Raw genomic sequence first — 11639 nt, 5'->3', positions numbered from 1 at the left:
AGTCAGGACTGAGTTGAAGGCACTTAACAACAAATATATATATGCACATATACTTAGATAAGTTTTTAATTTTCAAAGATTTTTAAAAGTTAATTGTGAATCTTTTCTTAGGTTTCAGATTAGGGAAATCAGAGACTGGTTAATATCATAAAGCATTTGTGTCATAAAAAGCTTGAATGAGAGCTGGAAATTAGCACTTCACCTAAGTCTATTAAAATCTTTCCTACCCATTTTCTATAGGACTCTGAACATCCTAATTGCTCAGACACCTGATGAAGAAATGACTATCATGTGTATCGTTTGTGGGTTACACATTTTCTAAGAACAAGACTCTGTAGTTTAATACTAGAAGACACTTAAAGAATTCTATAATCTTCCAAGGTCATCAATATAAATATTGTTCACAATCATATAAGAGGTAATTAGGCCATAACAATCAATAGAAAGGCAAATAACTGGTGTAGCGCTATGGGATAATGCACTGAACCACAAGTCTTTTTGAACTTCAAGGTCAGCAGTTCAAACCCACCAGCTGCTCCTCAGAAACCCTATACAGGGTTGTTATGATATGAACCAACTGGATGGCATTTAACAACAAACAACAACAATAACTCTCTTTCATCCATTCAATAAACATCTGTTAAGTACTTTTTTGTGTAAGACAAAGCTATAATAGATACCCAATTACATCAAGTTTATATCCATTGAGTGTGGTACTGTAGAATAAGTACTAGACTGCTAGCCACAAAGTCAGTGATTCAAACCTACCGGACACTCCTTGAAAACCCTACAACCCTATACAAGGTCACTGTGAGTCAGAACCGGCTGTATGGCACTTTACAACAACAACAATGATCTATCTTCTTATAGAGTAAAAGCATTTGTCAGAGCATATGGGATGAGCCTTGGTGATGCCGTAGGTTAAATATTGGGCTGCTAACCAAAAGGTTGGTGACTTGAACCCACCCACTGCTCCACAGGAAACAAGATGAGAAAGTAAACATTTACAGCCTGAGAAAGCCTATGGAGAAGTTGGATTATGCCCTATAGGCTCACTGTGAGTCAAAATCAATGCCACAAATGTGGGTTTGGATTTTGGTTTAATATTCCATATTCCTATAAAATAAAAGAGAGCCCTGGTGTGGTGCTATGGGTTCATGCTCTGGACTGCAAGATCTGTGTGAACCACAAGGTCAGCAGTTCAGGCTCACCGGTTGCTCTTTGGAAATCCCATACAAGGTCGCTGTGAGTCAGAACCAACTAGACAGCACTTAACAACAATTGAATAAAAGGATTTGTTAAAGTATGTGGAGCCCTTAAAAATAAATGAACAGAATCCAGGACTTCTAACACTCCATCTTCAATTAGAAATGTTAACAAGCAATTCTTTCACTTAATAATTAGAATTCAAATCTGAATAATAAGCAAGTAGAAACCTTTATATGTCTACCTACTCACTAATTTTGCACCATTTAGCCACACCAGCTCTCAGCTAGTTATGTGTGGATGAATTTACAAGGTAAGTAGTACGTGCATATGAAGATTATGCATATTATTATTGCAAATTAGTTCACATCTAACTTAGTGGTTAAGCAGTGGCATCTTTAAGTGAAAAAAACAGCCTTCAATGTGAAGCAAAAGCCCCAAGTACTCTGCAGACCCACCAAATACATTGAAAGAAGTTAAGTCTGTTTAGATGAGAAAATTCTTCACCAGGAACATAAAATCATATGTGATTATATTTTAATTCCATGTTTCCATGGTCTTTTTTGAAGACTTTTTATAAGTTCATTCGCATGCCTTAAAATTAAAACCTTTACTATACTGATATACTTTTAAATTTTATCATTTTTCCATTACAGTTAAATATGAAAGGATCAAATTCTTGGTGATTGCCTTAAAGAATGCTGTGGAGATATATGCTTGGGCTCCTAAACCATATCATAAGTTTATGGCATTTAAGGTAAGCAGACATCTGATTACCAATGACAGGATGCTTTATTCTTTTCCTCCAGTTTCCCCAAGATAACAAAATGGCCTCTTGGTTTGGTGCAAAGACAAATACCAGTTATCCTATTTTATAAGTGTAGATACTCTTGGCTTTATTATTCTAAAAGTGAAGATTAAGTATTTTTTAAATGATATAAAATCAAAATCAAGTTAAAACTTGGATTGTGCCCTCCTTCAGTTCAGGTCCAGGCACCATGCATTACCTCCATGTGTCATTTAGAATGGAATGGCCGCTGGCAAAAAGCAATGATTGTGACATTATGCCGTGAGACTCGGTGTGCAGTGCCCTTACTAGGACACTTTCTGATTTTTCTCTGAAAAAGGCAGACAAACAGCAGCACTGATCTCTAAATCTTATAATCCTCATAAGCCTTTCTAGGTGAAGCCCCTAAAAAACAGTTGATGCTCAGATCCCCACTGCAATTGGATTTCTCTGAAACAAATACTTCTTGCGGTAGCTTTATGGAAATGACTTTGCGTCATGACATTTTTTCCATTTTCATTGCCTTTTCATTTTTTACCTGTCCTGAGTCTATAGCTATCATGGTTGAATTGATCAGTCATGAGATTCAACATGAGCAAAACCTAGTCCCATTCCCCAACTCATGACGACATGGCTCCTACACTGCCAAAAGGACTAGGATTTGGAGGCCCACTGATGTGTACAGAGCCACATAGCCTTTCCATGGCCAATGTAATTTTATATTCTGTTCTTTCTCTATGTCTCACTCCCTCTTTCTGTATCTCATCAGTTCTCACATTTTTCTCTCCACCTTTAATGGCTACTATCTCTCTTTATTTATTATTTCTTGCCACATGTGCCATGTAAGGGCAGAATCTGCTTTGGGACCATTATGTAGTCTCTCTTCAGGACTGAATCACCCCTTTTATAAATTGTACCCTTAGTGCAAGTGGCTTATTTGTGATGTGCTCAAGAAAATAGATTCACCATAACCCTGCTTTTATGGAGAGACATTTTTGGAATGCATTAGGTTAGTAATAACCAAGAATACTTAAGGGATGACTCCTTAAAAGCTAAAGTGGTGCTGCTGTTCTGCCAAAACCTCTCTGTGCAAAAGCTTTTCAATCAGGACCCCATTCCCAGATCAGTTCTGGAGTTACTGCCATCAGCACAGCAGCCAAAGTGAATAGGAGGTTGCAGAGTGTTCTGTTCAGCAGTCTAGACTCAGCCTGGGATGGGAAGAACAAAGGCAAAGACTTGCACAGGGAAGGCTGGAGCTGGAAGAGGGTCAGGGTCTCCTCTAGGGCCAGGACAAAAGACCCATACTTCCTATGCTGTAAGAATAATGTTAGGAAAAGATGGAGTGAGGGTGGGGGGTTGCTAGGTGGCAGTGACACTGTGTCCAAGGCACTTGTAGTTATCCAAAGTCTCTCTGGGGCTGCAAGACCCAATAAAGATAGAGTGTGGTTATTAATGGTACAAGAAAACATAAACACTTGACAACAAGTCAGGGTTTGAGCCCCAGATTCCAAAGTGTAAAACCTTAATTGAAGCTTGCCTGCAGCATTCTTTTTCTAAACACAAGTAGCCATCATAAGCTTAATTCTTGTGATATTCTTCCTCCATCCCTGACTTGCCTTCTTTATCACCTGAAACCCTACTCTCAGATTCAGCATTAAGTTTAGACAAAGCACCAATCTGACCTCCTTTAACTCAATGAAGAATGTTCATAACCAACCATGCCAATTAATCCTGTATTAGCTTAGCACAGGACCAGCCTCAGCTGCCCACCCAGAGCTTTCTGAAAGGACAACAGCTGTGGATGGCCCGGCTGCCACATGGAAATGAACTCGGCCAGAGAGGTTTCTGTGGTTTTGTCAGAGGGAAAAGACTCAAACAGGAAAGAGCAGTAGTACCCAGGCACTAGTTGTTTAATATACAGTGAATGATGTCACCCACTGTTGAAAGAAACAACTCAAAACCAACTTCTCTACCCTGGAGGTAAAGGGCTAAAGAAAGGACACAATGAATACAAGATCCTACTACCTCTGAGAGGCAGAACATGAACAGACCTCAAATGGAAAGAGAGATCTCCTAGCTTCTTAATTTAAGAAAGTTAGAGATTAGCTTTCACCAAACAATAGCCAAAAGGAAAAAGTTAAGGTAACCTTTTTGGATAATGTGGATACTCATAGAGTGATTTTTTAAAGTCTTTTGCAGATCTCCAGCACAAGCCTCTGCTTGTTGATCTCACGGTAGAAGAAGGCCAAAGATTAAAGGTTATCTTTGGTTCACACACTGGTTTCCATGTAATTGATGTTGATTCAGGAAACTCTTATGATATCTACATACCATCTCATGTAAGTTCCTGGAAGCAGAATGTGAAGTGCTTTCCGTACAATAGCCTGCATTCCGAAAGATTTGATTTTGCATATTTTTAGTAGAAATCATGCTAACTTTTACCATCAGTAACGCAGATGAACTTTTGGTCTTCACTAACTAGATAGAAAGGAGCCCTGGTGGCACAGTGGTTAAGCACTTGGCTGCCAACCCATAGGTCATGGTTGGAACCCACTAGCTGCTCCTTGGGAGAAAGATGAGACAGTTTGCTTCCTTAAAGATTTACAACCTCAGCAAGCCCTTGGGCCATTCAATCTACTCTCTCCTATAAAGTAAACTATAGTTTGAGATTAGCTCCATGGCAACAGGCTTGTTTTATTTTGATTTGGTTTTTGGTCTAAGAAGATAGAATTCTTTTAATAACAAATACGTGTAAATTAAACTAATTTGTATCAGTACCTAAAACAGAGTACCATGACATTAGGTATTATTTTCACATTTACTCCATTTATCTTTGTGAAAATTCAATTAAAATACACATGATTTTTTTTTCATTCAGTAGCATAGATTTTGTGTTTTAAGTGGGAATATAATCAATGACTTCTTATTTTCAGTATCTGAAGCAAGATTGGTTCTTTGTATGAGAGTGAAGGCTAGTAGTCAGGTATTAATTTCTTGGAGAAAATTCTTTTTCTACTATTCCTAGTTGTTCTCTTTTACTGAGGGTCATGTGGGATAGTGAGTTCCCGCACTTGAACTCATTTCCTGACACTACCAGTTTTCCAACGTGGATACAGTTAGTTAGTCTCTCCAACCCTCAGCTTTCACATCTATAAAATAGGCATAAAACAATATATGATTACTATTAACTGTGAAGCCTTGGTGTGGCACTGTAGGATAAGCACTGGATAGCTTACCACAAGGTTGGCAGTTTAAATCCACTAGCTGTACCTCAGAAACCTCCTTTACAGGATGGTTATGAGTCAGAACCAAGTTGACAGCACTTAACAACAGCAGCAATATGACTGTACTGACTTATTGCCTAAAACATGGCTTTTCCAAGGAAACACTGTATGGGAATTACAGTAGGGTTGGTGTTATGGCAGACTACAACCTCACAGCTAACATACAGTAGAAATTGTTACCAGAAAAATCTGAAGCCTAGTCTGTTCCTGACTAATATTTCCAGAGTTTAAAGACCTTACCCCAAAGAAGCACAATAATTGAAAGAAGTTATTTTAATACATTACACACACTTATCATTCAGTGTCCATTTGGTGAGCATGCATCTTGAGCCCTCAGGCATTTAAGCTGTCTCCATCAAATTCAGCTGACTTGTGTTCCCTCATCTTTTTCGAAGTATCCTGTTCAAATGGGTGACACATGAAATTCAATGCCAGTTAGACATAGGTTCAATTCCCAGTTTATCAGCTTTGGTCTAGTTACATAACCCCTCTAAGATACACTTTCCTCATTTGCAAATAAAGATATCTACATGGGGATGGGGAGCTGTTGAAAGGACTAGAGATTGGTAAAGACCCTGGCCCAGTGCATGACACATGGTAGACACACATGTAAGCACTCATGGTGCTTGTATTGTTGCTGTTGTTAAGTGCCATTGAGTCAATTCCAACCCATAGCAACCCTGTATAGGGTTTCCAAGGAGCAACTGGTGAGCTTGAACCACTGACCTTGCAGTTCAAATAACTTTGCAGTCTGACACATTAGCCCACAGCGGTGTAGGAACAGGTAAATTGTGTTCTCAACCTAGTAACCAAGTGAGTATCTACCATAGTATTTGACAGATCACTGGTTAAATTAAAGCAGATTTCAGTCTCTGGAGTGAAAATGAAAAGAAAACAAACAAATAGAAAATACTCTTTTGCAGTTCTTAAAAATATTCAAGGCCTTATTTAAAAAAATAAGTAACACTTGGCCTTTCTTTGTCTTCTAGATTCAAGGCACTATCACACCTCATGCTATTGTCATCTTGCCTAAAACAGATGGAATGGAAATGCTTGTTTGCTATGAGGATGAGGGGGTGTATGTAAACACCTACGGCCGGATAACTAAGGATGTGGTGCTCCAATGGGGAGAAATGCCCACGTCTGTGGGTAGGTTAACCATTCCTTATCTCCTTCAGCAGTTACAACCCCCAAATGAAACGAAAGTCAAGAAATGTGAAACAACCATTTGATTCCACCAAAAAAAAAAAAAAAAAGTCTGTGAATAACACTTGTAAGACTTGCTTTGTCTGTTTATCTCAAGTCGTTTGTCATTTTTGTGGTTAAGATGTGAACAGATGCTGTGAGTTATTGCCCATCTAATGTTTTTAATGCAGTTTTGGAAATTCCTTTTGACAGCCTACATTCATTCCAATCAGATAATGGGCTGGGGCGAGAAAGCTATTGAGATCCGGTCAGTGGAAACGGGACATTTGGATGGCGTATTTATGCATAAGCGAGCTCAAAGGTTAAAGTTTCTATGTGAAAGAAATGATAAGGTAAATCCGTTTCAACATTTGCATTAGTGTTTGCATTTTAAGAGACCACCAGGTACCTGTGAAACCTTCATTTTCCTTTATACTGATTTGAATCACATCTGTGTTAAACAATCAAGAATATCTTGAAATGGCATTATTTGGTTTGATTCATGTGAACACTCAAAATACATTATTAACATACCAAAAATGACATAAGAACATCTGAAAATGTCTTGTAAACTTTTAGTAACTTTTTTGGCCTGTAGGCCCTATGATGGCTCAGCAGACACCTTAAATTCTCCTAAGCTCTTAGAAGAGTTGACTCATCATTAATCACTTCCCAGTGGTTCAACTTCATACATCCACTTTGAGACTTTTCACAAAGTCACTATCAGGACCTACCCCCATCATATTATCTTCACTTCTAAATGTAAAACATTTGATATGTAGCAATGTAAACTTTCAAAAGATGTCTCCTGTTCCTTAAGGAATACACAATCACCACCTCAACTAGCGCCATGTTCTTTGTCATTCCAGCCAAGGTTCTTCTGCACTGTCATAGGGGAACTGTTTTCCAGTGAAATTGGCTTTGTCTATCTGGCATGAGCAGTAACCACACAAGGGTATTCTGCAGCAGCCAGAACCACCTCACCCTCCCTGTGAATAATCCACAGTTTTTAGAAGCAAAGCTTTACTGCATTTGTAAACTCCTCTTTTGTGACTTGGACCAACATAGAAATGCTTTCCCCAAAGCAGTAGACATAAAAACATAGAAAAGAAGGTGATGGCTTGGATAATTGTTCAATTGTATTTGTCCACTCTTGTTCCCCAGAGGCCAGTCTGGTTTTAATCCAACCCTGGAGGTATGGGTTTAGACTAGATTTGATCCTGGCCAACAACTCTAATGTGGTGTGGTCTAAGTGGACAGTGGCAGGGGGTGGCAATGATGGCTCCAAGGGCCATACCAGAGTAAGCCACAAAATAAATTTGACCCCTAGTAACACTCCAGTATCCACACAGTCTTTGGATACCACAAAATTAAGACTTGCTCTGGCATGGACCCTCCCCCACACTCAGGTTTATTGAAGACCACCCCCAATCCCCAGCAGGCCTGTTCCAAGCTGTGGAACAGGAGTTGGCTGGACCCAAGGTTGAGAGACCAGGACACAAAACTTGGCGAGAGTAGCAGTCTTTGGTGGTTTTCCATGAGTCCCCTCTCTGCTCCCCCATTTTGATTCATTGACCCTAACAGTAGCTTTAGTTTCATATGTAGCATTAGGTGAATGACAAGCGTTTCCTCAGAACTTCCAAAGGAGCTGTTGTTGACAGCATTCTTCTGAAGAAGCTGTGGAAATGAAGTAGCAGAGACTTTATACTAGTGACAAAAGCAAATACCTTGGACCAAAGTTAGGTGCTGGCTGACTGGAGGGCTAGGCCATAGTAGTATTTTCCCAGAATAGTATTTTCCTGGGACAGTGGTTCATTTACATTCAACTCAAACAAGCAGTAACCTAAATCTTGCTCACTTCTCTCAACTCAATTAAACAATTGAACGGACTCAGACCTAATGGACTGTGGACCCTCTTATTAATGCCATTATCTCATTTGGTCTAGGATATGTCAGGGTCAGCAGAGAAGCCAAGCATTAACTCTTAAAATACCAGAGTAAAGAAGCATTGAACACCTTACCTTAATTGGCCACAAATATTTTGTTTTTAATTAAAAACTAAAGTCATATAGTGGTAGGCCTAAAATTGCCCCCTTGACTTCAGGAATTTGGAAGTGTTTTCTTCAATCCCAGAGTCTGCCCAATGGTCACTGTGGGGGAGAGAAGGGGAACCTCTGTGCCTTTTCAGAACTTAACAAAGGACTCCTGCCGTCCTAGGTCACGAATCCAGCAGGCTATCCTAGCACGAAACACCCTTCTAAAATGTGAGCACCCAAAGAGATTTCATGAATCAATATACAGCCTCTTCAGTGCCTGTGGAGGCCAATACCACAATCAGTAATAATAATGACCACAGTAATTAAGACAGAAGTGTTTACATAGGATGCACTGTATCAAAAGGCACTTTACTAAACACCAGCCATTGAGTCATAAGAGCTGACACATGGCAAGGTTAGGACATGTGAGAGGAAATGGATGGACAATTGAAGAAGAAAAGAAGAAAAAAAAAATTTTAAACTCATGCAGTTGAACTAATTTCTTTTTAATTTCAAACAGGTATTTTTTGCATCCGTGCGATCTGGAGGAAGTAGCCAAGTGTTTTTCATGACCCTCAACAGAAATTCCATGATGAACTGGTAACAGAAGAGCACTTGGCACTTAGCTTCATGGCGTTATTTCTAATTTAAAAGAACATAACTCGTGTGGAATTATGCCAGTCTAGAGGCAGACTCAGAAGGCTCGGTTGAACGTACCACTTTCCCTTTCTCCTCACCCTCCACCCCTCCCAGTACAGTCCACCTTTCAATGTTGCAGCCTGGTTGAGAAAGAGAGAACAAGGTGGCAGGAGTTTCCAGGAGATCCCCAAGAACGCTGCATTGTCTGTGGACAAAGATGGACCGTGTGCCCTTTGGAGTTAGGGATAGAAACAAATATTGTGTGCTCTTATGATTAAGTTGTGCTTTGGTGGGTTTTGAGTTCTTTACCTTTTTCTTTACCCTTCCCTTACTTCGTAAGAATGGGGAGAGAATGCATACTGAGAAAATGAGTCTGTTTTTAATTCTGTCTGCCTGCTAGTGTTCATTATAATATGGTATGTTGTAAATTTTCCAATTTCAAATGGTGAGAGACAGCACAATAAATGTACCTATCTCCTCACACTGAAGGCCATAACTGCATAGTGCGGGTGATTTTAGAACTTTTTTGCCTTCACCGACCCAAAAGGTTGCTTTTTGATAGCAACTGGCTATTGAATTTTTAAAAGAGAAGACAAATACTAATTTTCCCCTCTTTTGGGAAATAGATTTTAAATGGCTAAACTACTAGCCCTAGGCTAATAAAATCAACTGACATGTTTGTGAGTCTGACAGGCCATATTTGTCTGTGGCCCTCTACAGGATGGAATGTGTTGAATAGGATAGTAGTACCATTGTGTTGAGTTTGCTCTAGCTACTGAGGGGCTCTAGCACAGAATCTTCCCTCAGCTATTTTGCAGTTGATCAGGTCAAAAGACGAGACAGCAGGTGGGCTCAGGCAGAAAGTGTTCTGGGAAGCAAGCTAATAAATATAGACTTTTTCATTTTTTTCTTTAAATGCACAAAGCCTCTAAGGCTAAGAGGTCGTGTGGTGTGGGCATCGTTAGGACTAAGAGTTTGTGAAATTCCATTTGCGATTTGAGGAGTGGATGACATCCAGATTCTGGTTATTCCCATTTCTCTCCTGAGGGTGCCACTTTCCCAAGATGAAAACTGTGACTGAAAAAAAGAAATTAATAATAAATCTTTCCGAGCTGCCTGTGTTCTCTCTGGGTTGGTGAGAGAAGGGACTAGACTGCTAAGCCTGCCTGATACACAGCAGGCATCACTGGTTCAGATTTTACCGAACTTGAAAGCAAGGCTTTGGCCAAAATGCTGAGACCCTAATCATTGTACCTTCCTCCAAATTACCCAACATACGGTAAACAACATTTGTGCAGAACTATGTATGTATTTAGTTCAGGTTGACTTGTGTCCTATAAACTCTTACTCAGATGATTTGAACTTCTACGTGACTGTCTGGGATTTTTTTTTTCCGAAGCTACAAGCATGGCCGCCTGTGGTATCAAGGTGTTGCAAAACAATGTCTGTGTTGCGCTTCCTGTTTTAACCTACCTCGTTTTGTTTGTTTTGTTTCACTGTTCATCACAGCAGTGTTATCTCCAGGAGATATGTAGAGAGCTCACCTGGCAATCTCAGGTGCATTTGACATTTGAAAAATGAAACAGTAGTTGACCAAATTTTTCTTCGTAAAAAAATGAAGAATATCAAACAACAACAAAACCTAATGTGGCTTGTTTTCGGAAAACCAGATGATTACTGTAAACAGATCCAAACAACAGCAAAAAACTATATAAACATATTTGATTTGACCAATTTTGCCTGAATACGAAGCAGCTGATGTACTATCAATGAGAACAAAATACATATGGAGCCATTTCAATCTGGAGCTTTGGATGAGGGGGAAGAAAGAGGAAATATTCTGGCTTCTAGAGTAGATATTTATGCCCCTCCTATAAAGGGGGTTTTCATTTGCATTTATTTTGTGCAGTTGGCATACAGGAATGGATTGAGGATTATCTTCAGACAATCGCCAAAATATCCTCAGCATGGCCCCTATAGTTCTCAAAGGCAATGAAATCCTCCCGTTCTCATTTTTACTGCTCGGTTGTGTTGCTCAACAGTAGTATCTTTACAAATTCCATGCGACAAATTTAGCAATAACTTTTGGATTGAATTTAGCAACTACTGTAATTGGATTCTAACATGGACAAAATATATTGATCTGGGTCTCATCCCTAAATGTGATTGCCACCAGCTCTTTATATTGCTGCTGTGGTATTTTAAATCAGAAGCTTCTTTAAGTTATGTTGCAAACTGATCTTCGTTTTACTTTTTGTTTTGTTTTGTTTTGATTTTTAAATAAGTTTGAAACACACAGCTTTAAATGATTTTTTTATTGTGGGATTTTTGGGTACAGTTAAGAAATAAAAGGGAATCATTGTGTTTAAACATAAGGTAGTTTGTGAATGTATTTTTTAAAACCTAGATTCATTGAAGCAAAAATCATAAGAAAACAATATTAATGCAGTCTTGTTTACAGTATGTACAGTGACATAACATAGAACATGAGCTTTCTGGTGC

At 39.1% G+C, this 11639-nt stretch overlaps 1 protein-coding gene across 8 annotated transcripts in view; it reads left to right on the top strand.

Moving 5' to 3' along the window:
• Nucleotides 1–10502, top strand: part of TNIK (TRAF2 and NCK interacting kinase) — a 549276-nt gene extending 538774 nt beyond the window's left edge. For all 8 annotated transcript variants that reach the window (XM_006861839.1, XM_006861838.1, XM_006861835.1 and 5 more), the window contains 5 exons: nt 1863–1963; nt 4183–4332; nt 6267–6426; nt 6676–6815; nt 9019–10502. In XM_006861839.1, the coding sequence (XP_006861901.1) occupies nt 1863–1963; nt 4183–4332; nt 6267–6426; nt 6676–6815; nt 9019–9102 (635 nt within the window). In that variant the 3' untranslated portion in view covers nt 9103–10502. The remainder of the gene's footprint in view (nt 1–1862; nt 1964–4182; nt 4333–6266; nt 6427–6675; nt 6816–9018) is intronic.
• The last annotated feature ends 1137 nt before the right edge of the window (nt 10503–11639 follow it).

This window comes from Chrysochloris asiatica, unplaced genomic scaffold, assembly GCF_000296735.1.
Source record: "Chrysochloris asiatica unplaced genomic scaffold, ChrAsi1.0 scaffold00043, whole genome shotgun sequence".
NCBI classification, from domain to species: domain Eukaryota; kingdom Metazoa; phylum Chordata; class Mammalia; order Afrosoricida; family Chrysochloridae; genus Chrysochloris; species Chrysochloris asiatica.
Note: the sequence above shows the minus strand (reverse complement) of the source record. Positions and strands in the feature narration are given on the sequence as shown.